The 27,843-nt window shown below is 51.5% G+C and overlaps 9 protein-coding genes across 9 annotated transcripts; 5 read left to right on the forward strand and 4 right to left on the reverse strand.

Annotated features, from left to right (window-relative positions):
* Nucleotides 1-494: 494 nt before the first annotated feature.
* Nucleotides 495-1,490, forward strand: K489DRAFT_291409 (uncharacterized protein; the record flags this gene model as incomplete). Its single annotated transcript, XM_033600191.1, has 4 exons — nt 495-558; nt 622-626; nt 675-1,203; nt 1,288-1,490. Coding segments are annotated over 4 exons (801 nt in total), but the record flags the coding sequence as incomplete, so codon positions are not given.
* An 826-nt stretch (nt 1,491-2,316) lies between these two features.
* On the forward strand, nt 2,317-4,927 carry K489DRAFT_311044 (SWI/SNF chromatin remodeling complex component; the record flags this gene model as incomplete). Its single annotated transcript, XM_033600753.1, has 2 exons — nt 2,317-4,297; nt 4,353-4,927. The coding sequence occupies 2 exons, from the start codon at nt 2,317-2,319 to the stop codon at nt 4,925-4,927; spliced, it is 2,556 nt and encodes an 851-aa protein (XP_033464453.1).
* Nucleotides 4,928-4,966: 39 nt separating this feature from the next.
* K489DRAFT_375508 (uncharacterized protein) lies at nt 4,967-5,926 on the reverse strand. Its single transcript, XM_033603703.1, has one exon. It carries the CDS (start codon nt 5,667-5,669, stop codon nt 5,265-5,267), a length of 405 nt encoding a protein of 134 aa, XP_033464454.1. The 5' UTR covers nt 5,670-5,926; the 3' UTR covers nt 4,967-5,264.
* Nucleotides 5,927-6,960: 1,034 nt separating this feature from the next.
* K489DRAFT_292586 (uncharacterized protein) lies at nt 6,961-7,578 on the forward strand (the record flags this gene model as incomplete). Its single annotated transcript, XM_033600224.1, has 1 exon — nt 6,961-7,578. A coding segment is annotated over one exon (618 nt), but the record flags the coding sequence as incomplete, so codon positions are not given.
* A 388-nt stretch (nt 7,579-7,966) lies between these two features.
* K489DRAFT_311120 (beta and beta-prime subunits of DNA dependent RNA-polymerase) lies at nt 7,967-11,428 on the reverse strand (the record flags this gene model as incomplete). Its single annotated transcript, XM_033600758.1, has 1 exon — nt 7,967-11,428. One exon carries the CDS (start codon nt 11,426-11,428, stop codon nt 7,967-7,969), a length of 3,462 nt encoding a protein of 1,153 aa, XP_033464456.1.
* Nucleotides 11,429-15,183: 3,755 nt separating this feature from the next.
* Nucleotides 15,184-18,124, forward strand: K489DRAFT_15950 (ARM repeat-containing protein). Its single transcript, XM_033599289.1, has 2 exons — nt 15,184-15,567; nt 15,629-18,124. The coding sequence occupies exons 1-2, from the start codon at nt 15,485-15,487 to the stop codon at nt 18,024-18,026; spliced, it is 2,481 nt and encodes an 826-aa protein (XP_033464457.1). The 5' UTR covers nt 15,184-15,484; the 3' UTR covers nt 18,027-18,124.
* A 486-nt stretch (nt 18,125-18,610) lies between these two features.
* Nucleotides 18,611-20,964, reverse strand: K489DRAFT_348757 (DUF382-domain-containing protein). Its single transcript, XM_033602380.1, has 2 exons — nt 20,599-20,964; nt 18,611-20,547 (listed from the first exon to the last, which is right to left on the reverse strand). The coding sequence occupies exons 1-2, from the start codon at nt 20,734-20,736 to the stop codon at nt 18,814-18,816; spliced, it is 1,872 nt and encodes a 623-aa protein (XP_033464458.1). The 5' UTR covers nt 20,737-20,964; the 3' UTR covers nt 18,611-18,813.
* Nucleotides 20,965-21,130: 166 nt separating this feature from the next.
* Nucleotides 21,131-23,551, forward strand: K489DRAFT_397701 (uncharacterized protein; the record flags this gene model as incomplete). Its single annotated transcript, XM_033606912.1, has 3 exons — nt 21,131-21,443; nt 21,494-21,542; nt 21,593-23,551. The coding sequence occupies exons 1-3, from the start codon at nt 21,427-21,429 to the stop codon at nt 23,549-23,551; spliced, it is 2,025 nt and encodes a 674-aa protein (XP_033464459.1). The 5' UTR covers nt 21,131-21,426.
* Nucleotides 23,552-23,731: 180 nt separating this feature from the next.
* Nucleotides 23,732-27,029, reverse strand: K489DRAFT_16058 (uncharacterized protein). The gene has a single exon (XM_033599294.1). It carries the CDS (start codon nt 26,643-26,645, stop codon nt 23,913-23,915), a length of 2,733 nt encoding a protein of 910 aa, XP_033464460.1. The 5' UTR covers nt 26,646-27,029; the 3' UTR covers nt 23,732-23,912.
* Between the last annotated feature and the right edge of the window lie 814 nt (nt 27,030-27,843).

Here is a 27,843-nt window from a genome sequence, read left to right on the forward strand (position 1 = left end):
CTCGTCACGATACAATTCATGTTAATATTCGATTCGATGCCGTTCAAAATGTGCCACATAATGTACTACAACCTTTCAAAAGTTCAGATTTGAACGTATGGATACATGCCTAGGTAGTAATGATAACGGAGCTCAACGGGGAATTGTCGGCTGATGAGCGCAAGCGCACAAATGTGCAGGTGCAGGTGGTCATCATGCGCCGTACGTGCAGCACTAAACGCTCAGCAGGGCAGATCAAGAAGAGGGCTGCCCACAGCACAAGGTCACGGAGCCGGAGCTCTACCGTTGGGATATAGTCCCTCACTGCATCTTAACCGACAATCTTGGAACTCTCTGATATCTTACGTTTCGATACTTTCCTGTCGCAATTTCGAGGTTTCCATTTCTTCTCAATTCTGTGCCTCAGCATCTCTATCGACGCCCCGCCTAGGCGACAGATGCGATAAACGTGGAAACCTTGATATCCCCCATTCGTCTGATCTGTGATCGCCGGAATGGCGCAACCGTACGATTTCATTAGCAAGATTGTGTCTCTCGGAGATTCGGGAAGCGGCAAAAGTATGTGACATTGGCTCTTGACTGATCATCTCGTTTTGCTTGCTGATCAGTCCTCTGCGTTAGGCTCCGTAGGTTCATTCCCATCCCAGCTTTCAGCATTTTGCTGATGCCAATAGCTGACAATCCGCCTTTGCGAAGGCCGCTTTGTCTCCCACCACGATGTCACCATAGGCGTCGAATTCGGATCGCGGATTGTGCCCGTAGGTCCTCCAGCCAGCTTGCAGTACAACATCAACAACCCGACTTCGGCGAGCGATGCCCCGACAAATCAAACCCCGTCCGCTGCCAAAGGCTCGAAGGGCAAGGTCGCAAAGGAGCTGGAGCAAAAACATATGAAACTGTCGCTTTGGGATACTGCAGGGCAAGAAACATACAAGTCAATAACGCGATCATACTTCCGGGGCGCTTCCGGCGCCCTACTAGTCTTTGACATCACTCGACGTAGCACGTTCTCGTCTGTGACGGCATGGCTTAATGACTTGCGCCAAATTGCCGAAGATGATATCGTGGTAGTCCTTGTTGGCAATAAATCCGATCTTGCGGAAGCCTCAACAGTCTACGGTGACGACACAGCGCCGAACAGGAGGCAAGTCACGCGCCAAGAAGCTGAACAATGGTGCAAGGAGAACAAATGTGTCCAGTATGGTAAGTAGGCTATTTCCCGGAATCATCGGATGGAGATTATAAGTTTCTAAGGAAGGATAGACAACTAACATCCACATTCTGTAGTCGAAACTTCAGCCAAAAGCGGTGAAGGGGTTGAGCGAGCATTCTTGGAGGTCGCAGAAAGAATCTATCAGAATATCGAGGCCGGGAAATATGACCTGAACGACAGAAGGAGTGGTGTCAAGGGTCCAGGTGCCGGCGGTGGAAATGGAGGCAGAGGCGTGAGTTTGGCAAAGCCGGACAAATCGGCCGCGAAGTCATCGGGTGGCAGAGGCGGTTGCTGTTGAAGCGCGAGACTTTTGATTCGCCTGTTTCACATTCCCGCAAAGTCAATATCGTCCGCGGATCATACTTTTCGGAGATAGCGAGACGCGACAGTAATGTGATCCCTCTCGTCCGCAGGACAAGGCGTGCGTCATACGTGGAATGCGCCCTCAGGAGTCAAACCGGAACAGAATCCGACTTCGCAGAGAGAATCATCACTCATGGAGTATGATCTCAGCATACAAGGTGAAATTGTGATGTTCTGCTTCCAGCGCAGAGGCCAATGCCTAAAAGCAAGGCTGAACACCACCGTGATCCATGATGTGACATTGTCAAGCGTCTCATACAGTATCTGCTCTGCATTCAGCTAAACTAGGTTTCGAACGATACCAGAGCCGGGATGTTACCAGTACTTGTGTCCTGCAAAATCAACTCTCCGCCACATGCAATAACATCAGAGCATAACAACAAATCGATGCCCAGGTGACCATCGATGTCGGTCCTTATGCAGCACTGCGGTAATTCCGCTGTGAGATGTGCAACAAGACCCTTCTAAAGTTCCTCTCCACGGGCGCATTGGTCAGCGCGTTACGTCACCACTCAACATGCTTGACGCGTCGTAAATTCTACAATTGAGGTGTAATAGACGAATGAAGGAATCAGGCGAGCGCTGCTGTTGTCAGCGCTTCAAAGCAGCGAACCACTTCGCTTACGCCTTCAAACTCAGGTGATAGCATGTCTACCGCAGTCACCGTGTCAATGGCGCCTACGCCACCAATGTCGTCGGACGGCGAAACGAAATCTGTTGAAAATGGGCCTTCGCGGACCATGGAAGAGGAGGAGGCGAAAATCGCAGCAGCACGAGAGAAGCAAGATGCAAAACACAATCGGCGACTGGCTGAAGAACGCGCGAAAGTTTTGAAAGGCGGCAAGGATGCCGTGGACAGCAAATTTAAAGCACTCGAATACCTTCTCAGTCAGAGCAAGTTGTACTCGGCGATCATGTTACAACAGATGACACAACAAGAGGATGAGCAGGCTACCAAAAGCGCGAAGGGCCGTATGCGGATACAGAACCAAGAGGAAAAGGCCGACAAAGCTGCGCAGGCGAGCCAGAAGAAGGCGACACGTGCTTCGACGTCGGCTGGCGAGACCGGAATGACGGATGAGCAGCAGCAGAATGCCTCTCCAAAGCGGCGAGGTCGCCCCGCCAAATCTAAGCAAGGCAATAAGATCGCCGACCATATAAAGAAGGAGGACGTTCAAGCGAAGGCTGGCCAAACCACAATCTCGGAGGTCTTGGCGGAAGAAGCGAACTCCTCTGATATCAAGGCAAGCAGCATTGGCATGCAAAATCTGCGATCCGCGAAACAGCCCGATCTAGTCACTGGTGGCCTGATGCGTACGTATCAACTGGAAGGTTTAGAATGGCTGACATCGCTGTACGAAAACGGGTTGAATGGGATCCTTGCAGATGAGATGGGCTTGGGAAAGACGATTCAAACCATTTCATTCCTGGCATTTCTGAGAGAGAAAGGGATTCACGGTCCCTTTCTGATCGCCGCTCCACTCTCCACTACATCCAACTGGGTGGCTGAGTTCAAGAAATGGACTCCTGATATCCCGGTTGTGCTGTACCATGGCAGCAAGCAGGAACGCGAGGAAATTCGACGCATGAGACTGCGAAACCCTGGAAGCACAATGTTTCCTGTGATCTGTACAAGCTATGAAATATGCATGAACGACCGGAAACATCTTGCTCACTACGGCTGGAAATATATCATCATCGACGAAGGCCACCGAATCAAGAATCTTAACTGCCGCCTGGTGCGCGAGCTTCAATCTTATCAATCGGCGAACCGATTGCTCATCACGGGAACACCTCTGCAGAACAACTTGGCCGAATTGTGGTCTCTTCTCCACTTTCTCATGCCCAACATCTTCGACAAATTCGAATCGTTTGAGTCGTGGTTCGATTTCAGTGCACTGAAGGAAAAGAATGGCTTTGAACAAATTCTCTCAGAAGACAAGAAGAAAAATCTTGTCACGAGTCTACATGCCATTTTGAAGCCTTTCTTGTTGCGAAGAGTGAAGGCCGATGTAGAGACATCGTTGCCCAAGAAACGAGAGTATGTGCTATACGCACCTCTAACATCGACGCAACGGGATCTTTACCAAGAGATCCTCAATGGTGACAGCAGGGTATTCTTGGAGAACAAGATGGTCGAATCGCTGAGCGGCAATACAACCCCAGTGAGTACACGAAGCGAGAGTCGCAAGCGAAAACTTGACGTTCAGAGCGCGACTCCGAACAAGAGTCTCAAATCCAGTCGAGCGTCAACTCCTGCAACTTCGAGAGATTCTCCGCCTCGCTCACGGAGGGCGAAGAACACCCAGAATTACGAAGAGTTATCTGACTCAAAATACTTTCAGCGGCTTGCAAAGGAGCCAGCATCTCCGCCAGAAGAGGAGTCCGATGAAGTGGATAGCGATACTGACCGTCGAGAGAAGACTCTAGCGCTTGCGAAGCGAGAAATCTCACAGAAGAAGCTCCAGAATCCTATAATGCAACTCAGGCAATGCTGCAATTCACCGCACAATTTCTACTACCCATTCGACATTGACGACAACACGCCGGTCGACGAGACACTCGTGACCGAATCCGGCAAGATGTTACTGCTCGATCAACTGCTACCAGAGCTATTGCGGAGAGGGCACAAGGTCCTCATCTTCTCACAATTCAAGAATCAATTGAATCTGCTGGAGACGTATTGTAATGAACTACGCCAGTGGCCAACATGTCGAATAGGTCAGGAGCATAAACAACGCAGAGTTTGTGAGACATGAGCTAACTAATACGATAGACGGTACAATCGCTCAAAATGACCGCCAACAGCAGATTCTTGATTTCAATGACCCGAAGAGCGACACCAGCGTTTTTCTGCTGTCCACCCGTGCCGGCGGTCAAGGCATCAATCTTGCGTCTGCGGACACTGTGCTATTATTTGATAGTGATTGGAATCCGCAGCAGGATTTACAGGCACAAGATCGAGCACATCGGATTGGACAGACTCGACCAGTCATCGTCTATCGATTCGCAACAAAGGGCACCGTTGAGGAAATGCTTCTAGAGAAGGCAGACAGCAAACGAAGGCTAGAGAAGCTTGTAATACAGAAGGGGCGTTTCCGCAATTTGAAGGGCGGAGACGGAGCCGACTTCTCTGAGCTTCAAGCCTTGCTTAGCCGGGATGACGGTGAACACATTGACATCACTAGTGGCAAAAGCCTTCTTACGGATGCAGACCTCGCGGTCCTCACGGACAGGAGTCCCGAGGCTTTCGAACGGGCCGAGAAAGGTCTCGAGACTGCTGGTGACATGTTCAAGGCTGTCCAAACGGACAAGAACGGAGGTGGATTGCTGAGGAGTCTTGAGAAATAACCACGGTATTGAGCTGAGCTCTACCAGACACGATTTCATTATGCTTGGGTATGGATCATGGAATGATCGAGAGTTATATGTAAATGTAGTCTGTTTCCGGTGTGTGTCAATATCGATTAATAGGCTAATTTGTACCAAAAGACGTTCCCCCGCGATCATGAAACAATGGCCACCTTCACACCTTGTACATCTTGCGTATGATGCGAGTCACAAATCGACAAATTATGCGGTATGGGGATGTGACAAAATGCAAGGTGTGAGACGAGGTTGTGAAATGTGAAATTAGCCATGTGTAAAAGGCACACATTGTGAGGTAACACATCGGCAAACAACGTCTTCAGCTTGTTAATGTCTGCTGATGGAAGCACATGTAGAATTTCCCATCTCCCTCCGTACGCCAGACACTCGAACAAAGCGCCTCCCACTCGACATCATCTCCACCCTCGGAGCCGACCGTTGCGCGAGTTGCGACAGCCAGGTAGGAGATGACCGCACCGTCAGAACCAATGCTTGTCACATCAACGTTCTTCAGTGAATATGTCTTCCAAGGCACAAATCCAGGCGTGTTGAGGATTTCTGTGAGCGATGGCTGAGAGTCGGCGGTGACCTTGACGCCCAGCGGGAATTGCATGATGGCGTCTTTGGTTAGGTAAGGCATGAGATCTTTGCCGGATCGTTGCAAAGCTTGCCACGTCTTGTCCTCGAGATACAGAATCTCATCGTGCAGCGCATTTCCGGACATGATAATTTCTGGATTTATATGTTCGCAGAGTCTTCAAGTTCTTGTCCTTGTGGTGTTGTGATAGACGACTTTTCCCCCTCCTTGTGGTTCGACGACCAAGCAAGATATCTCTCGCACGTGTCAAATCCCCAAGTGTCATCGTGCATACCTAGGTACACATCTGGACCACGGCTGAAACTACCTTCATGGTTTACAAACGAGTTCAAATAATTCATGTCCTAGCATACCATGCAACGAGAGGGCCTGGATCATTTCGATAGGGAGTTTCACTTGCCAGACATATCACGACAAGTTAGACAGCATGTAACAAACCCCACCGATTCAACCCGACATGTTTAACCCAACCCCAACGCAACCCTAAGATTGATCAAGGCCGGACATATCAACATGCGCTCCCCGCGTGCCAATTGAATCACACCTGGGCAGTAACCATCGCTCTATCTCATACTTGATCTGTTATCGTGACTACTCGCAGCTTTCTTTGAGATCAGTCTTTCGTCTCTTGCATCCGGCTCGTCAGTCGTCGTTAAGTTCCTTTGAGATGGCATCGCTGCGAACAAGGTACCCCTATCATCCTGGCTGAATGCAGTGACACGTCAGGCACCGGCTGACATTGAGCAATAGCTGTTCAGTCAAAGGTGCCCCTCATGCAATACATATAGCTTGACTCCCGCGACGCTCTTTCTTCGTCTTTCCGACGACTTCAAATGCATCAAGACCTCGAGCCAGTGGCGCTCGTGGATATGCAAGCCTGCAGATGGACAATAACTTGCTGCATGCTTTTGGAAGTCTGAAAATTGCTAACGACCAGGAAGAGCGTGCTCAGATCGCTCAAGGGCAAATCGAAAACAGTCCAAATTATCCAAAACCCAAGAGAGTTCGCCGCAAGCGAAAAGTGGCAAAGTTTGACACTCAGCCCACCGTGCTCGTAGCTGCACAAGAAAGCCATCAATCGGATGCCAGTTTGTGCACAGGCAGCGGTAAACAAGTTGCAAGTCGTCAGCAGGATAGTACCAGTGCCAGTGATGCGACTCATGGCAAGGGCGGAGATGATGTCTCCATTCAGCCCATGGACGACTTCCGACCCAGACAGAACGGTGCCAAAGACCAGGGATCAAGTCGTCACTCACGGCCATCGCCAAACCATCGTCAACCTGTTCCGGTGGCCAATCACGAAAGGGATTTCCAGTTGCCAACACGTGAATTGTCTATACGTACCAAGACGTCGCCACTTGCGTCCGATGCGAAATCATCACTTCCTTCAAAATTAGTCGAGCAGGCGATCATTCGTCCCACACCCTCAAAATTATACCTTGAGAAGGCTCACGAAGCACCCACAAAGTCACAGTCCGAGAACCCAGCCTTGCTCGTTATCCTGGATCTCAATGGAACACTACTATACCGACCGCAAAAGGGCGGGAGCAATGCAATCCATCGCTCGGGAATGAAACGATTCATCAATTACCTGTGCAAAGAGCACTACGTCATGGTATGGTCTTCAGCGCAGCCCGAAAATGTCAAGAATATGTGCAAAAAACTATTCACGAAGGACCAGAAACAAAACGTGATTGCAATATGGAATCGGCATAATTTCGGTCTGAAGCGCGAGCACCTCCACAAAAAAGTACAAGTCTATAAAGAACTTTGGAAAGTCTGGAAGGAACCCAGCATGGCGCGTTCCAAAAATACTAAAGGATCATGGGACCAGACCAACACCGTGCTGCTCGATGATAGTCGAGAAAAGGCAGCCAGCGAGCCCTTCAACCTCATCGAGGTCGACAGCTTCGAGGGCACGGAGAAAGGCCACATAGATACACTTACGCAGGTGCGCGACTACCTGGAGACCCTTCGCTCACAGGCCAATGTCAGTGCATATATCCGCGAGGCTCCGTATGTCTACGATCCGGAGCGCCAGAAGGATATCACACACAACGATTCCTTGTCTCCGGCGAGTCTCGTCGGGGAGGAGGGTTGACCTGCCACGAACTGCAATGACCCGCCGCGAGTGACCATTCCGGCCAGCGGACTGCCGACGGGATCTGAGTAGCAAAGAGTCCGTGCGATGGATCGAACAGGTTTTGGATTGTGGGAGTCGATATCACAACGCGTACACTAGTCACTGTCACATCTTTAAGCGTTTTACTCACTTGAAGACCAAAATGATCCATGTCCAATATCGACAGACAATTGGTTTGGAACAGGGATCTAAAGCTTCGATGTGATAATGCTTTGCGCACTGCAGGCATCTGGGGCTGTCTAAACACAATGATGATCCGATCACCACCTGCTTCTTCCTATCAGACCTCGCGAGGAAACTCGTCAGCAAGCTGTAGACTGGCTTTGACGTTCATGCTCATCAGCTCCTGAATCAGGAGTTTAGCGGCATACGGCATAGTCATCCGCACCACGGCTCGACTCGTCCCACAGGTTTGACACCACATATTGTATCCCATCATGCCGCAGGTCTGGCACACATCAACCTGATGTGCATCTGAGCTGAGCATGAGTCGCTCGAGCAGCAGCTGGCTTGCGCCATACGCAATCAAACAATCACGTTCCATTTCTCCCAATCGCAGACCACCTTGGCGCGACCGACCCTCTGTCGGTTGGCGGGTAAGAATGGCTCGCGGCCCGGTCGATCGCGAGTGCATCTTGTCCTGAACCATGTGCTTCAGTTTTTGGTAGTAGATCGGGCCCATGAATACGTATGCGGGCAAACTCTCGCCGGTAATGCCTGAGGTGAGGAAGTCCTTGCCCGAGTAGCTGAAGCCATGTTTGACGAGCGTGGCACCCATGTCTTCAACCTTGCTCCCACCGAAAGCTGTGCCATATTCCTGCTGTCCCGCAAGGACGCCCGCCTTGCCGGATACTAGCTCCAGCATCTTGCCGACTGTCATACGTGAAGGGAAACCGTGGGGATTCATGATAATATCTGGGTTGATGCCACGATCGGAGAAGGGCATGTCTGCCTGTTCAACCAAAAGACCCACAACACCCTTTTGGCCGTGACGCGATGAGAACTTGTCACCAATCTCTGGTCTACGTGTTTGACGCGTCTGAATTTTTACAATAGTGGTGTTTGCTTCGTTAGTCGTAATCATCACCTTGTCAGCGTAACAGGGATCGGGCAGCTTGTAAGACATGTGCATAGGTGACCACTTCTGATCCTTTTGCGGAATGGCTGAGGCTTGGTTCAAGGGCTGCTCCTTGAGCATGTACATCTCGGAGCTTTCAAGCTGGGAGCCAACCTCGACGAGACCATCTTTTCCGATTTTTTGATGACGAGGATTTTTCGGATCTCTATCAGCCAATCGATCGCGATAGCCGTTGCCATAAGACTTGAGCGGCATGCTGATCTTCTTGAAAACCTGACAACGTCCAAATCCTCGGTCACAAGATGCTTTGTTGAGCACGAGCGCATCTTCGATGTCATATCCAGAATATGACATGACAGCCACGACAGCGTTCTGCCCGGCCGGTAGCTTGTCATACTTGACCAGCTCGATGGTGCGAGTAGTGACCATGGGTTTCTGTGGATATACCATCAGGTACAGCAAAGTGTCAATGCGCGTGAATTGATTGTACGCGATAGCGCCGATCGCTTGCTTGCCCATGGCACATTGATAGGTGTTTCTTGGCGACTGATTGTGGTGAGGATATGGAATGAGACCAGCTACAGCCCCAAGTATGGTGAACGGCTCAATCTCCAGATGAGTGGTGTATTGGTTGATGTCTTTCTCGTAAATGGCGATATTGGAATCATTCTCCTCGTTGACATCAAGGTATTCAACGATGCCGCGGGAGAGTGCAGCATCAAAATCGACTCTTCCCTTGCGTAGGGATTCTAGGAAACGAATGTTCACTTTCGACCTGCCCTTTTCAACCACAATCAAGGGTCGGCACACTCGTCCCTCATCCGTTGCAATATGCACACCATTGTGGTGATGGTTGATATATATACTGACAAATTCCGAGATTCTACCCATTCGCCGGAATTTGCGGAAGCCGACAAGGAATTGCTTGGGTTGACGAGTCAGTGCCATGGGTGTACCGTTCATGAAGATGATGTAGGCGCCGTTCGCGAAGATCTCGGTGCCTGACGCGAAGGCGATATCTTCTGCGCCCAGCACGAAAACAATCTTTCGCACAGGTTCTTCATCGTCGGCTGTTGTTATGTGGGTCATGAGGGCCAGATTTTTGACGAGACCACACGCTTCACCTTCAGGTGTGTCTGAGGTGCACAGCATGCCAAACTGTGAAGGCTGCAAGGCACGTGGTCCAGACACCTTACGTGTCTTCTCAAATTGACTCGTTATGCGGGTCATCATTCCAAGAGCACTGATGTAACTCAATCGACTCAGCACATGAGTAACGCCTGCACGATCCATGCGGAAACGCTTGAGAGTCCAATTGCCTGTGGAGATTGCACGCTCCATCCCGCTTGTGATACGAGCTTCGCCCTGCTCAACAATACGTGAAGGATCGAACTCTTGTGTGGGATTGGGCTTCTTCAATAATTTGTCCATATTGACTTTGATCTGTCGGATAAAATCCTTGAATAGATCTTCGAACAACAAGGCTAGCATCTGCCCAGCGAGCTCTAACCGTTTGTTTCCTACATAATCGCGGTCGTCAACAAGCTTGGGATCATGAACAGCCATGAGTACCCGACGAGTCATGAATGCCACATAGAGTGCTTTGGGTCGAAAGTTCAAGCCTTCAACCTCGACGTGCGGTATGATGGTTGCAGCGAGTTTTTCTAATGCTTGTTGCTTAGGTGTCCTCTCACGATTCTTGAACCTTGAATCAAAGCGCTCCTGTTTCACGCGGCTAGCCACATAATCAAGAGCCTGTTCTTGAGTGTACACTCCTTCCCTTGCTGCAAGCTCCATGTTCTGAGCAAACTCGTCCTGGTATTGTGCATCGCTCCCGGCCGTGAGCAGGAGAATTTCGTGATCAGACTGTATGCCCATCGCGCGGAGAATGATGACCACTGGAATGTCCTCGGAAAGGGAGTTATGCTTGAGGTAAATGTACCCCTTTTTCGTAATCACGTATGTCTTCGTCTTGACATTTGCTGTGTGACTGGTGACAGACGCTTGAATGACACCCTTGAAAGATTCAACAATAATACGATTCTTGCTGAGCTGCTCCTGTACCAGAATGACTTTTTCCTGTCCCCGGACTACGAAGTAACCTCCGGGATCAACGGCGCATTCGTTCAGCCACGCCATGTCAGACTCTGGACGCCCATACAGTACGCATTTGGAGCTACGTAACATCATTGGCATCCTGCCAATCATGACATTCGTCTTCCTGACATTTCCGGACTGCTTGGGATAAATGAAGTCCACAAGAATTGGTGCAGCATACGTCATGTCCCGCAGGCGACACTCGTTCGGCGTCACCACGGTTTCGACGTAACCTAAGCCAGTATCTGCGACACGACAAGGTTTGCCTACGCGGATATCTGTGAAGCGAATCCATTTCTTGTTATTGGCCTCCGAGACGATAAGAGAGTTGGCCTCGACAATTTTCTTCAGCTCAACATCGGTGAAATAGTCGTATGAGTCGATATGCTGCTTGACAAGCCCTTTGACCTTGAGAAATGCTGGCAGAAGATTCCACTTATCTCTTGCTGTGTTGATAGGATCTGTCAATCGCTTGCTGTAGTAGAAAGGTTTGAGGAGGGCATCGAGGTCGTCTCTAGACTGCAATTCCCTCTTCCTTGTCGTCTGCTTCGCTTTCCGCGGATCCATATGAGAAGTTTCGTCTGGATTACCTGTCGTGCCGATGTGACTGGCAGTGATAGGTCTAGCCGTGGCCTCCGATGTGGCTCCAACCTGTATACAATGAGCAACTTCTCCACATCGGAATTTCCCATTGTTTTCCTGTGAACAGACCTTCGCAGCCAGGTTGTCGTGGCTAGCAGTGCCATCCGCTTTTCTCACTTTGGGAGCCATGCTCCTCTAAATCGCTCTTTATGCTCATACAGTCTACGCGGCTGATCGGTGATAAATCTCAGAGAGCATGACTAGATCCGGAGTTGTGTTCGCTGTTCGTGCAATCTCGGCATTAGTCATTCGATGGGAGTTTCGAAGGCAGGGTTTGTTTGCCGTTTTGCGATAGCGCGCATAGCGCGGTACAATGCGGACACGGGGTCGGCAAACTTGCTGGACGAAGAATTCGAGACGGCCATTCCCGCAAGTGAGTCAAAGCGGTCTGTGTGTCTGTACTGGGCACAAAGCCTGTGCTTGGTACAAGTCCTAAAACTGGACACACGGGGTTCGATCACAGTTGGAGATGATGCAAACTCCGAGACGCCCTGGATTCAGTAGATATCAAGTGATCCCCATCTGGGCACTCAAATTTGGCGGCCTGCAGATGACCAATCTGCAAGGTCGGTTCCGGCCTGAAGTTTCCTCCATTGGAGCGCTACGCCTCAGATCTCTGTCTTGACCGGAGTCTTCACACTACGTGGCGGTGGTTCCATCGCCGCAAAACGGACCAAACGCCGCGTCGTGCGAGACTGGGACATGCCATTTTGGAGAGGTAATGCTCGTTCTACGATATCTTGTTCACATCTGGACATGATTGGAAGACATTGTGCGAGCCGCCGAGAGTCTCGCCAAAGACGATGGCGAATGTGGTGCGAAAACGTCACGCGATAGTCACGAGGAGGGAGCTTTCGTCCTCCACTACTATACTCCACTGGGCAGGTCCACGCCCAGGAGCGAGGACCGTAATGCACGCCTACAGCAGGTGCATTGCATCGGCGCTTGCAATCATAGTGCATATGCCCTCCACATCTCTCTGCCCACCACATCTCTCTGCCCACGCGTTGTTGCATTGCTTTCACCTCAACTCATCTGACCTGGTCGGTAATAGAACCGTTCCTTGACATTCCACAGAATGGGTGACCGCCTTTTCACTTTATTGTCAGTGAAAGTCCAGTCTCGCATGACGTTGATAATAATAGGTTGAGCTGCTTATGCTGCTGTGATCGAGCTATCTACCATGAGGCGAGAGCGGCAGGTATGTAATCAAAGTGCTCAGCTACTGGCGGAATGTCCCTGGTCGGATAGCTCCGCCAGCGTTTCGTGTCGGGTGGACAAATGGCGGGTGCATCTCGAGCTCGAAAAATGATGACAGTCGTGGTGGGGATCCTGGCAGAATGCAGCCCTCATACGCGCGGCGCTGTGAAGTTATGCCGCTTGGCCTCGAGGACATTTCCAGATCGTCAGCTGATGAGTACGAATAAGAACCTTTTGGCGAGCTGAATATTGCCGCTGAGTTCAGCACAGCGGCCTGACGATGTTCGTGAGGGATTGTGACACTCGGGGTTGCTCTGTCTGGCTATATTTCCTCTCGTGCTATGGGAAGGTTCGCTGCCATCAAACATACAGTAGTAGAAAACCCACCACGCCGACAGCTTCAAATCCATGTGTGGAGGTCCATGGGTGGGTTAAACTGCACTATGTGGGTGCCTGTCCGCCCACTCGCACATCCTGCTGTTGACGAAACTGTGGAATGGGTGTTTACCTAGGTACACAACGGGGAGGCTTCGCTGGCAGAGACACTAAACTTGCCTGACAGCGAATTCCACTTGAGAGGCAAGATAACGAGTCAAGGCAAGACGTAGAAGAATCTTGCATGTGTAGCTGGTAGCCGAAGCAAAGGCGGAAATTATGGAAGCATCACAACGCCTTCCTGACTGCTGGCGTTCATGTCAAATCGGACGGGGCATATCGATTACTCATCAGATACCGACTCCCGCTGATGACTAATATTGTCGTTTTTATTCAACCGTCGGAGCGCCGATGCCCGTAGAGCCTGTTCACGTTCCGGATCCAAACGTCCTACTCACCTCACCAGCTCAGATAGTCCCGCGAACTCGGAATAACGAAGCAGTGTGGAAGCTTGGGATTGGATGTGATAGACCCTGACTAGGGTAACTTCTGCAACTTCTCCTCTTCTGCATTTGCTGTCCCGCTTCGCTGCTTCCTGCGCCGCCGCCGATCCATCAATTCGCGGTTGGTCCCTTACGCAGTGCGCCGGTAAAGGGTAAGCCCGGGCGAGGATGAGATGAGCTGAAGGCCCGACGGTGGTGGTAATTTCGTCAGAAGATTGTGTACACAGGACGGTTCAAACGAGGGCGTATTTGATGCCCCATCGCACACGGGGAGACGACTGGTTATCCTTGGGCACAACCCCTATGGCTCTTTTTCGGTAGACTAAATAGTATTAAGAGATCGCCAGTGTCAGCGGGTGCGTATTACCTCCAGGTTCGTACCATGCATGGCGCACTGCGCTAATGGGCACTCCACTCCAGAAATTGCCCAGGTGAGGTTCCGTCCGCCGTATCGCCAATCAGGTCCCCTCTTCTTGGGGCTGTCCCTTCAACCAGCCAACTCTAACTCTTGCTGTTGCACTCTTCCGTCTTTCTTTTTGCTGTTTTGCGGTTCGCGATCTTTTGAGGTTTGTTCCCGATTACCGTTCTTGTTGCTCAGTTGGAGTTTGGTCTCCGTGCCAGTACTGACGCGCAACCCAGATCATGGCTTTCTATCGCGGACCGCAGTCTCCTCGAGAGGAGCAGTATACAAACTCATTCTCTCCGCCTCAGCCGAGAAACCCGAACCGGTGGAGTGCGAATATGGCAGCGCCGGCCGATGTGCGCGGCTCACTGCACCGAAGATTCACTACGACTACTGTACCGACTATGAACGGCATCTCGGGACTCTCGCCGATCGGCCAGCAGCGTCTTCAAGCTGCAGGCGAAACCCAGCCAACCGTAAGTGCAGCACCTTGTTTGAATCCACGAATGGTCAAGAAGAGCGTCTGTAGACAGTGGAAGATTCGGAATGTGTGGCAGCCGGTGGCGGTGTTCGCTCCGTTGGTCGCGCAACGGGCAAGATGCGAGGCAGAAGACCCATGCGCCATGTCTACAGCCTTGGAACGGCGGACTGGTGCATGCTCTCTGGCCGAAGGTTACGATGCCAACAAACGCGCGAGAATGTATTGCATGAGCAGCATGTTTTGCAAATGCAGCGTCACAGTGGAAACCCGAGGTCTATTCTCGACTGCCATGCTTTTCGCTGGCTTTTCACAAGCCAATGGCTTCTTACGCATGCACTCCCACCACAGCGCTCACCTTGACATATTGTTTTCTACTCTACTCTACACTGGTTTTGTACGATCAGCTGGAAGCGACATTGATGTTGGCCAAGCTGATCGACTCGATGAGATGAGCCACGTTCTGATAAGCTGACCTTTGCATCCAGATCGGTTTGCACCATCGTTACGAAACCCTTCTACAACAGCAGCGACAAATTCAAGAGGAACTCGATCGCATTGACCCAGAAACAAGACGAGAGGTCGATGAAAACTTGCGACACGAGCAGGATGTGAATCAGCTTATTGCGCAAAGCGAGCCTACCACGCCACCCGAATATCACAACGCTTTCTCGGGTTTCAGTCGCTCGAGCCGGTACTCTACTGCAAGCCTAGCCTCGCCCCCGGGCCTTGCGACACGACCGAACAGAGCAAGCACCCAGCTCACGTCTCCGTCTTTGAGCTTCGTTCGCACGTACATGAATGGTGGTGGTGTCGGCGGCAATCCCTCCAATATTCCATCGCAGTCTGTGCCGGGCTCGCGTCGTCACTCAGATGACGAAGACGACGGTGACTACAGATTTCAATTTGAGCAACGTAACGATCGCTCAGCAGCCAAGTAAGTCCATTGTTATGCACGGCACATAGTTTCTATCAATTGTGTTGCAAAGGCTTGGCAAAATTTCCACTACCCGTGCGCATGCATGAGCCAGCCTGCAGGCACTCGATTGTGTCGGGCTTCACATGCTCACTATGTGACATATGATGTGACACACATCCATCGAAGGCATAACACATTCGTGTCGGAATTATTGCTCAAAGGCAGGAAACTGATTATTTACATGCAGATCGAACCGGAACTCCATGCCCGTCTCTTCATTTGATCGCACAAAGCGCAATACGACTGACTTGAGCCTTGGCCACATTAATACCACGGGCTTCCTGTTCGGCGACGACGGCGAGCAAATCCCGCATCTTCCGCAAACCAACCCGAAGGCATCGCCATCTGATACGAAGACGTATCTCAAAGTGCAGCACACCGCCGACGGCTTTCCCAAGCTCATCCGCAGTGAGCAAACATTCGAACCAGCACTTTCTATTTCATCCGCGCTTGATCTCGCATCATCAGCCAAGGCGGATCAGCAGCAGACAACGCGGGGACCCCGTCAGCGCATGTCGCTTCCGCCTGCTACGATGAGCAACGGTCTCAATCTAGCTCCACTGAACAGCATTCTTGCGGGAAACAACGACAATAGACAGCCCGCGTTGGATCGCCGCTCGATGGAGGTGAAATTCCCATCTGACAATGGCCGCCCTGCTCTGATGTCTGTCGCTCCACGTGCGTACACCAACGGTGCCACGTCATCATCCACCAATGACTTGCCCACCCTGAAGAGCATCAATGGCGCCAACGGCCATTCTGACAGTGCAATATCGCTCAGCTCGCCATCCGCTCAAAGCTCAAAAGCACTGGAACCCATGTCGCCAGAACGAGCTGCAGCATCCGGCTTGCTGACACCTCGATACCACCAGGATTTCAGTGCCGGAGTACGACTTGAGGACAACCAGGACGGGCTTGGTCGATCCATGCTGCAGGGCAGTGCTGTGCCTTTCTTCACGCCTGCTGCGGAAAACGTTTCGCCTCGACCGTTCGGAGGCCCCGTAGCGGCTTACGGGCAACCATACTTCAATCCATATGGCATGCAAATGCTCAGCAACGGCTTCGGGGCCATGAATATTGGTATGGGTGCAGGCTTCGGGATTCCACAACAATTTCCTCTCGTCGGAAATCCTTACCCCCAGCCTATATACGCAGGTTTTCAGGCATATCCACCGGTCGTTCCAGTTCCAACCACTGCCGCTGCCGCTGCTCGAATCACTTCTCCTCAACGACGCGCTACTACGGAGGAAGCGCAACAGAGTTTCAACTCGATCAAACTGGAACAAATCGTCGGTCAAATCTACACGCTCTGCAAGGATCAGCACGGCTGTCGTTTTCTGCAGCGCAAATTGGACGAGCGCAACGAGCAGACCGTTCAGATCATATTCGAAGACGTTAAAACTCACATGGTCGAGCTGATGGTCGATCCGTTCGGCAATTATTTGTGCCAAAAGCTCTTCGAAAGCTGCAACGATGACCAGCGGACTGTTTTAGTAAAAAATGCGATGCCGGCAATGACGAAAATTGCCCTGAACCAGCACGGTACTCGAGCTCTTCAGAAGATGATCGAGTTCGTGTCCAAGCCCGAACAGACCGCTCTTATTATCGAGGCCCTTCGTGACGACGTTGTCGCCTTGATTCAAGACCTTAATGGTAACCACGTCATTCAGAAATGCTTAAACCACCTCTCTCCGACAGATGCACGTTTCATCTTTGAAGCCGTTGGCAACAACTGCGTCGCGGTCGGCACTCATCGCCATGGCTGCTGTGTCCTCCAGCGCTGTATCGATCACGCAGACGGACTTCAAAAGGGCGAAATGGTCAATCACGTCATCAAGAACGCCGACCAGCTCGTCAAGGACCCCTTTGGAAACTATGTTGTACAATACATCCTTGATCTTGCAGAGCCATGCTTCACCGAACCGTTGTCTCGTGCATTCCTGACAAACATAGTGTATCTCTCGAAGCAGAAATTCAGCTCGAATGTGATCGAGAAATGCATTCGATGCGCCGGCCCGGATACCAAACGCGACATTATCAGGGAGATCATGCTCCCACAGGCGCTTGATAAACTGCTTCGTGATAGCTACGCGAACTACGTTGTACAGACGGCTATGGACTTCGCTGATGAGGAGACGAAGCCTGTTCTCATCAAGAACATCCGCGACGTGCTCCCCACCATCAGGAACACTCCCCACGGCCGTCGCGTCCAGAGCAAGGTTGCAGACTACGACGCTCGTATGGCGAGCTCCGGCACGACGATACTCTCGGCACTCGAATCCAAAACCGCTGCTCCTGCGGTAACTTCGAACCAAACGCCGTCCCGGGCCAACCGCTATGGGATGGTCGGCGCACCTCAGCAATGGCCTGCCAAAGATTATAACTACGTCTCCTACGGCAACAATGGTGCCGCGAATGCCGGCGAGCAGATCAATGGCCATGCTGAGCATGACATGATTGCACCCACCCCACAACGTGGCAACCCGAACTTTATGTTGAATGGCGGACAAGACTACAATGCTAGCAATGGCTACGTAGCTCAACCATTCGACATCGCCAATCCTCAGATCTATAGCCATTTCTGAGTGATGACCCCAAGCATGCTTCTCACACGTCTTTTCGGTCATCACATGTACCAGTATCGCATTCATTGGACAAGCAGACCAACGTTCTCCGACTTAGCGCCTGGCTTCCGTTCCATATGAGCTACGACCTTACGCAACCGCTGACGCAAGCATTGAAACAATAACTGGCGCGGCATCACTTTCGACTTCTGCATTGATGTTGTCTACATTTCGGATCGCCGCTGTACCAACAATCAGGCATCGCACGACTACCCAGCACCTCATTGCATTAGGTGCTGAATCATGGTTCATTCACATTTCTTTACCTTTTCCCGTGTCTTATCCTCACCAAAAATGTTTCGATTTTTGCAAAATTTTCCAACCACCGCATCAGCTCACTTGCAAGCTACGAATCGATCGATACGATGATGCCGTATGGCAGCTTGTACAAAATTTCTGCATATGATGAAAATTTCACAACCCATTGGGCTAGAGGTGAATTGTCTTTATATTTGCAATGCTATCGGGCGCGGAGGCGATTACATTTGTGTGAAAGCATGCGATTTCGCCAGCGTGGATTCTACTGGTGATCTGGTGGTCGCTTCACGGTGTGCATTGCATTGCATTGCATCGCACCGCGTCATGCTGTCCTCATAGATCTGAGTCCGCAGACGTCTTCACAATATTACCTTTGTACTGTTTCATCTCAATAGAGTTCTGAATCTTTCTTTACGATGCGTCAAATCCGCAAGGAGCATGATGAATTATGATTCTTTGTATAGACATCAGGATCAATTTGAACAGAAGCTCAACGTCGTCCTCCTCGTCCTCCACGGGCATTCCGATCATCATCGCGCTTCCTTCGCTTCGCATTTTCTTCTGCTACCAACCCACTGAGGTCCTCGTGGTCTGCAGCCGCTCCCTTCCACCCTCCACGGCTCTGCTGTGCCGTTTCCTGTTCGTACCGTCGCGAGATCTGTTCCTTTGATAATCGATCGTCCTGCTCGAGTGCATCGATATCGATGGAAGCGTCCACGTCGTTCATCTTGCGCTTGCGCCCGCGATCGTCACGATCTGACCCAAGCACAGGGCCACGAGAAGAGTTCCCGATATCGTATGCGCGCTCTCCGCCGAAGAAACCTTCAGCCCGAATTGACCGTTCCACCAGGACTTGTCCTGCTGATCGTGGTCCCGAGTCCTCTTCTGTCTCGGTTCCAGGGCGAGTTTTCCTCAATGTGAAGTCCTGGCGGCCCCCTGCGCGACCCAACACATCATTCGGTATGGCGCTCTGTATGCCACTTGGTGCATCGTTCTCTGAGATGAATGAGGTTTCCACTCCAGGTCCGCCTGACCCTGTACCCCCGTCGTCCCTATCGTCGTCGTCGTCCTCTTCTTCTTCCTCCTCTTCCTCCTCTGGCTTCTCTCGAGGCTGAAGCTCACCCCATAATGTGTTGTCAGCTTGCTCCTCTTTCATGATGGCTCTCTCCACCCCCCCTCCATCCTGCTCCTGCTTGGCTTTGTCATCGCCTAATAGATCATACAAGAGCTTTCCGTTGCTATCGACTGGTGGCTTGCCCCACTGGCCGGGCTGATATCCCCATGATCCTCCAGGTGGTGGTGGCGCAGTCAGTCCAGGAATTTTGAGTGCGGGATATGATGGTGGAGGCCCAAATTTCTGCATATTGAGCAGCCAGGGCGGTGGCGCATTGGGCGGCATATTTAGGACTTCACGCAGATCATCGCTGATATCTCCTGGCTTGAGATGTCTCAAATTTGTCTCAGATTCTTTGCCCTCATAATATACCTCTCCGTAGCCAGTGAGTGCTGGCCTTGTCTGACGATAAAAGAAGGCGTCGTAGTAGGTCTGATAATCGATGTCGTACTTGCCGAGCTTCGGCTGAACACGTGCTCGCTGCTTCTGCTTGAGGGTCGCATTTTCTTGCTTTTCGATAGCGGCTTGACGCTGCTCTGTGATACCAGTCTCGGCAATGTACGGAGGCAGCGTATATTGAGGCTTTTCAATTCCGCGCTTGCTGCTGAGATATTCCCGTTTCAGGCTCCAGTGACCCGGGACTGGAACGATGTTGCGATTGCTTTTGATGGTGACTAGCATCCGTGGGTGATGCGCTGAAACGTCGTGCCATTCCACGACCTCTGGCATTGCCACGGCAGCCTTGAGTTCCGCAACGCTAAGTTTATCGACTTGTTTGCGTGCTTTGTTGGAAATCCGCTGCTTTGTTGCCGCTTCTTCGTCTTCATCCTGAATGTAGTCCTCATCGTTCATTATTTCAGGCTTATCTGATCGCTCTGCTGCGTCAAGGTCCACCGCGCTGTCGCTCTGTCCATGATTCTCCCTGAACTTCGCGAAAACGCCGGCGAAATGTTCATACAGCGCGTTGTCAGAAGCAGTGATGGCTTCTGGTATAGATTCCTCCACCACGACAAGAGGCTCTTCCTCATCTTTTGCTCTGGATGAACCCTTACCGTTCGGCGCATTTGTGCTTATCGTGGATGTGGATTCGCCGTTAGGTGAAGCACCGAGCTATTGTACATTAACATATGTTCTGGCTAGTATTAATGCGCATATACTGACATCCTTCTGGTTCTCTTTCTGTCCGATTCCATTTTGCTGCTTCTCTTGCTTCTGTTGCTTTTGTCGTGCGCGACGCTGCTCATTCTTGGTTGGCTTGCGCACAACTGCGCTATGGCTCTCCGCAATGATGCCGGGCATGGTGATGCCTACCTGTTGGCCGTGACTGACATTCCCGATCTGAATCAACTATTGTCCGCAGGCGTCGACGGAAGCGTTTTCGCGTTGGCTCTCCGGAAGGTTTGTGATCGCCTAATGTATGGTCTGGTCGATGAATTGATACGGGACCGAGTCTTTCCGTTGGCGTTCGGGCGAAGTAGCATGCACGTGTGGAGAGAATGATGGCGAATGCTGAAAATTGAAGGAGCTGTTCGTACATGCAAGACACGCGAGCGCGAAGTTCCGTCCCATTTACACCACGAGGTGACGCCACGAGATAAAGTGGTGGGACGAACTTTTCAGGCCCATCACCACCCTGCTGTCTACGTAGATTGAATATCACTTGCATATTCACAATTTACATCACCCTTTACAACTCATGGTCCACTCTCTAATCCATGGAACAAAACATAACAAGCTAAGAAACGTGTAGTCCTCTCGTATATATATTCTGCGGGCAAACATTACCACAAGGTGGGGAGTGTGTCCTACCTTCGCAATTGTATATGAGAAGGCGCACGTGATACCGCATCCATTGTCGATCCAGCGCGCGACCCTGTTCCAAAATTTGGCAACATCCAATCTCGCGCGTCCGCCGTTCAAAGTCGTTTTTGTGAATTTTGGATCTTACGTAGCTGCGCAAATCGGAAGACCATCAGTCGAATAGGAAACATGGACAGGGACAGGAGGTATGTGACATTTTGCAAGACGCGGTGTGCTCTCACTGACACAAGTCAAGACCACGCGACATTCCGCCAGAGGACCAATTTGGCAATGGTCGAGGCCAGGTCGGTTCTGTCCCATCCTGGAAACAAGACATGAGCTGATATGGAGTCAGTCATATCGCCCTGGTAAGGGTCGCGAGCGTACACCGCCGCGCATGGATAGCTACCGTGGTCGCTCCCCATTGCCTCCAAGAAGATCGGACTACATGGACTCGTATCGCGGCCCTCGAAATCGCAGCCGGTCACCTCCTTTCGCCTTGCCCATTCGGGATGGATTTCGACGTCGCTCGCCTTCGCCAAGATTCCGGGAGCATGATCTACGAGGAGGAGATGGTTATAGAGCAGGTCCACCGAGAAGAGAGGAGCTACCAAGGGACGATCTATTTCGGCGGGAGCCTGTAAGAGAGCCCCGCGAATTCCAGAGAGGCTTTCGGGATGACATACGAGATCGAGGATTTCATCTGCCAAGTCGATCGCCGATCCCGCGGTTCAGGGACCGTAGCCCTCTATCCTTAAACAAGAGAGGACGAGAGATATCGCCGATTTCAAGTCGAGGCAGGAGATCGCCGCCACCTGCAAGACGTGAACGGCTGGTAAGCCCACCTCGTCCGCGACATGACGAGTTCCCACAATCGAGAATCGCATCGCCGCCACCGCGGCGCCGATTCTCCCCCCCTCCACGCGAACGACATATTTCGCCTCCGAGAAATATTGCTCGAGATCTTCGGCCTCGTTCACCTTCACCGACGCCCAGGGTTGATCGAACTGATGTCCGTCCAACGGAGGATAGACGAAGGCATGTTTCGCCCCCGTTGCGAGAATCTCGATTGGACTATCCAATTCGGGAAGGATCTGGATATAATTCTACGACGACTTCACGGCGCTCCTCACCTCCCATACACCCCAGTCGAGCAGGGCTTCAACACGTGGTAAACGAGGAACGCGTTCTGCCCAGCAAAGGTTCGCCTCGGAGAGATATACATGAAATCAGACCAATGGCCCAATCTGTACCAACAGAGCCGAGAAAGCAAATGAATGAAACTCAGCACCACGAAACACAAAATCAACAGCAGATCCAACGACTCTCATCTCTCGCTCCACAGGCACAGGCTCATCCACAACGAATGGCACAATCGAATCAACAAGAGCGAGATCGAGACCCAGTACGAAAACAGGACTCAGCCGAGCCAAGTGCTGCAGGCGCTGACCTATCCTCGTCTATTCCCGAATCTCGACGCCCGGAAGAAGCCCCATCCGTGACTCCGCGTGCGCCCCCGACTGGTCCAGCAGGACAACGTCATCCCCCAGCGTCTGCAAATCCACCCACGGGTCCCTCTGCTGGAGCTTCTTCGAGGTCGTCAGCTGTACCACCCTCAGGACCACGTGGGACACCATCTGCAAGAGGAGATTATTCATCACGAGGTCGTGGTGGGTTTGGCGCAGAATATACGCCGAGAGGTCGCGGAAGCAGTTTTGGACTGTCCTATCGCGGAGGGCGAGGAGGGACTCCCCCGACTTCGAATTTTGGACGAGGTGATAAATTCCAACCTGAACCGGCGCCATTCGGACGTGGCGCCGCGCCGCCCTTGGGGCCACGTGCAACTTCGATTCCCTCGGGACCAGCCGCGTCATTTCGCCAAAGCGTGGGAGCGGCATCGTCTCCTTTTACGAGATCGCAGCGATTCGGCCCTAATGGAGAGCCAATCGCCGAGCCAACCAGCACTGGTCCGCCGACAGGGCCGAAGGCGACACGACGCATCGTCGAGCCAGCGGCGACAGGGCCTCATAGCCTTATCAATCGCCCCCATCCCGCGCTTGTCGACTTGCCGCAGATCGTCGAGGGCGGCAAGAAGCTTGAACCCCTCGTTGATCGTACCAAAGTTGTTGCGTTGGAGGAGGAGGCTGAAAAGCTTCGCCGCCAGCTCGGCGAGAAGGAGATCAGGAACAGGAAATCGCTCCGCGAATGGGATCGACTGACACGCGAGACAGAGCTTGCTGCGCTACGGAGCGAATTGGCCGACAATTCGCTTCGGCAGCTCAATGGAGAGGTGGAGATGCAGGCTGCATTCTAGTAGCAATGCCTATTTGTCCATGGATCGACTGCTTTGTGAATCATGTGATCAAGCAAAAAGAGACCGTTTGCTGGACCGAGACCGTCTTATGTCTTCACGACGAGACATGTTCACATTCTACGCCTCGTACGCCGCAATTGGTACATATCCTTTGCTTCTTCGATGTAACATAGACTGAAGTACAGATTCTGTCCAGATATCTCATCCAGATCGTATGTGCAACCGTCTAAGGTGAGCAACTTGACGCTGTCACCAACCCTTGCCAAGTTCTGTAGGACTCCTAAATGCTGATCTGCACCGTGGCAGCGCCCAATCAAGACTCGGCTCATCTGCTTCGCAAGCAAGGACTGGACGTCGCTTGCTAATCAGCCCCGTTTTCATAGCGGATACATTGTTGCATTTTCTCAAAAAGAGGGCCCTTGACTTCGTCCTCCGCCGCTTTTGCCGCCTCTCTCATCGCCGCTTCGTATCTGCCGACAACCTCAGAATTTGCGTCCTGGGCCTCCAAGGATTCGTTTTGGAAGCGGCTACCAAAGTCTTTGAGAATGCGTTCACGTGCTTCCTTTGTGACCTTCATGAGGTACTTTATGATCGAGTCAAGATAATTAGAGAAGTCTTCCACGGCAAGGTCGATCGCAGCTTGAAAGACAGAGTTGCCACGCGTTCCGCGGATGTGGTCCCTGATTGCTTCAGAACGCGCGGATTGTACTGTGCCCTTCGCTCGTCTGGGACGCTTTTGCGAACTCGAAGATCGCGGAAGCTCTGCGCCCCCGAGATCGCTCGCTCGCATCAGCTGGCATTTCTCATATACTGGCTGCATAACCCTCTTGACGTAGTTGTCTTCCTCATCCACAACGCACCTGGCACGAATGATCATGATGAGTTTTTTGAAGTCGACGAATTGAGTACTCAACTCTCTGGCGACCTCTTTCAAACGGCCGTCGATGAACACAAAAAATTCGTGCATATCAATACCGTGGGATGCTTCGCATTTGTCGATGATGTCCTTCAGCTTCTCGGATATACCCATGACGCGACTGTCGAACGCTATCTCTTCCTGGTGTATATTTTCGTCGAATTCGTCGAAAGCACAGATCAGATCGTCGTCTGCAACATGTCGAATCAATGTGTTCCAATTTTTGGCTTCTCTTCTAGGACCTTTGCCAGTTCCATGCTGTACTCGCCACTCGCCCGACCTGCGGCAGAAGGCAAGAAATGTCTGTGCCTTGCATTCGCTAGTCCATCCCGAAAGTAGTTTCTCACAACTTTTGATCCAATCTTCTTGATTGTCCGTGACCGTGCTGACCAGATTTTGTTGGACATGCCTCATCACGCTTTGCAGCAGGCTACTGATGATCTCAGGAAGATACTGAGCGAGGGACGACTGAACAACCGACTCTACTTCTGTTTTTCGTTCCATCGGGGTTTTGTTAAGGATGCCGTTGATGCCTCTGATGAGATTCGGCAGCCTAATCTCGACGATGTGGCGGAGAGTTTCAGCCTTTCCGCGAGCTGCAAGTTCGTAAATATGGGTAGAAAGTGACGGTATGCCAGTAGTCTCGAAGTCCAGTAGAGGTCGCTTGCCACTGAGATGCTTGCGGTACTCACTATTGGACACATAGAAAATCTTGAGCTCTGGCGCCTGCTTAGATGGAGAAAGCTTCCTCCAGGTGTCCCGAAGGCGTGCGTCGTTGAGCGTGCAATTGGCTTTCACTGTCAGCTGAGTCAATTCAGCTTCAGCACCCACGAGCTTCGTCTGCTGTGCCTTGATGCGCCTGTCAAGTGATTGAAGTTGGGCGAATTCAGTGGCATCCTCCTTCTCCTTCTCAGAAGCAGCAATGGCCTTTTCGCAGCAGACGATTGTCTCGCGAAGAGAGACCATAGCTGGAGTAATATGGGCCTTCTCATGTGATGCAAAGTGCTTCTTTTCATCAATGTGAGTCACGACCAAACATGTCTGCCGCTCCTTTCCGGAGGTGATACATTTTCTTAGATTCCTGCGAAGTTCTTCGTTATCTTTGCATCGCGAGATGTCCGCGAATACGAGGACGGCACTGGATGAGCTAATACAGCAATCTGTGTTGCATCGAACCGTGGGATCAGAGTCGCCGGTCCCTGGGGCATCTGCAAGAACCAGTCCGGTGTTGAGTATGTCGCTGTCATGGTACACGGCGATCTTATCGATGAGTCGCCAGAGCGCGTTGACAAAAATGCCATGAACGGTAGGTCGAGCAAATTGCATAAACACATCTCCGAGCGCTGCTTGATCAGTTACGGTGAGTTCCAGAGCCGACTCTTGGTAGCCATCCACCTTCTTGATCTTGTCACATAAATCGCCAAGGACATCGTGATGACGGCGACCGTCATCATCGCCACCACCACCACCACCACTATCGCCATCATCATCGTCATCATCATCATCATCATCATCTTCTTCTTCTTCCTCTTCTCGAGCTTTAATGAAAAACCGCTCAGTGCTGTTTTGGGACCCGAATTCATCACACGACATCTGAAGTAATTCGGAGAAGAAGTCGAGACTTTCGAGATATCTCGCCTTCCGCTCTTCTTCATCATCAGCTTCAGTGCCACGGCTGAGATCTTCGTCGGCGCTGTTTTCGTCCTGGCTAGCCAAATAGCGGCGGATAATGTCATAGTGTTGCTTAACCAACTTGTCGACTGCTGATGGTGACCGAAACGTGATGACCACATGAAAAGCTGTCTCCTGGTTTCTGTGACTTCCATGATATTCATGAACCACGTAAGTGCCGCGGTCACCCCCATCGTGCTCGATAGCCACTGTGTCCTTTCCTAGAAGTGAATTGACCGTAGATGATTTTCCCGCTCCTGCTGGTCCAAGACAAGCGACAGAACCGTAGACTGGGTACAGATTTTGCGGCCTACGGACCCGTACTAACTCCTCATTGCAAACATATTTGATAGCCTCGTCTGAGAACGCAAGTTCTTGAGAGATATTCTCATGGGCACGCGTCAGTTTGTTGACAGTGAACGCCACGAGATCTTCAGTCTGTCTGAAAGTCGGGCAATACGCAGCGAGCCGTGGCGGCCCGGTTCTCGGGTGCTCGCGCTCTATCATGCTCAATGTACGCTTTTGCGATTTTGTTGAGTCCAGTCACCGATATGATAGATCTCGAATATGACGCGAACCTTCTGATTTAGAAAGCTGATGCACAGCTGCAGCGACAGGGAGGCGCAGTGGACTTGACGTCTTGTAGTGATTTTGTGTCAGGAAGCCGAGAGGCTAATTTGTGTTGACTTGTGATCTTGCTCTGGTGTGTCGTGATCATGCCAAATTTGTTGGCTAGATGAGAATCGCAAGTGTCGACGAACAAATTTATAGACCTGACTGCAAGGAATCGACTTCACGTGTCAAGTGTGAAAAGCGCAGAATTGACGAGAAGGAACGAGGAGGAGACGTGTAATGCCAGATTGACATGTGATTTGTCTCTCATCATTGAATGTTATAATCTCCACGGATTGAAAGGATCTGCCCAAGCACACAAAGGGTCATGCTTATGTTCACGGAATACTCAGCTCGCATTCAAAGCACCTGGATACTGATGGCCGTGTGCTTGACCATTGCTGAGCCAGCCGCGAAGCCAGGAGTACCGTAATGGAAGCGCAAACATGTGCGGACTGAACATGTCGCTCAATATCCTATTCATACACCGGAAGACATCAAGATGGCATCCCGAGACATCGACATGGCCGGCGAGAATCATTTAGAATAGTCATGCACACCTCGATGTAGACGTGCTGAATGAGAGGGACGCTGCACCATTGTCGTAGTATCATCAGTTAGGGCAGGCAGATTGAAGATGGCCAGGCTGTAGAAGCGCACATGTCAGCATGTTGTACCGAAGAGATCGGCAGATGAACAACTCACCTGCTTGCACTTGTAGCAAACACGCTCGGCAGTTTCAGATGGACAATCGCGAGAGACATGACCAACTTCGCCGCCTAGGATTCGGATCAGTGATGACTCTCATGTTCGATTAAGACTCAAGAACCCACAGTTGTAGCACTTCTGGCCTTGAGTGCAGTCTCGGCTCATATGGCCGTAGCCGCCGCATGTGTAGCAAGTCTGTCCGCCGGCATTCTTATTGCCGCCGCCGTAGCCACCGCGCCCGCCAAACCCGCTGCTGTAGCCACCAGCAGAGCAGTCACGAGCTATGTGACCAACCGTGCCACACTATCCACCTGGTTAGACTCGAACGACATCCGACGCAAATGACAAGCGTACCTTGTAACATTCCTGGCCACCAGATGCAGGG

Source organism: Dissoconium aciculare, assembly GCF_010015565.1.
Source record: "Dissoconium aciculare CBS 342.82 unplaced genomic scaffold K489scaffold_1, whole genome shotgun sequence".
NCBI lineage: Eukaryota > Fungi > Ascomycota > Dothideomycetes > Mycosphaerellales > Dissoconiaceae > Dissoconium > Dissoconium aciculare.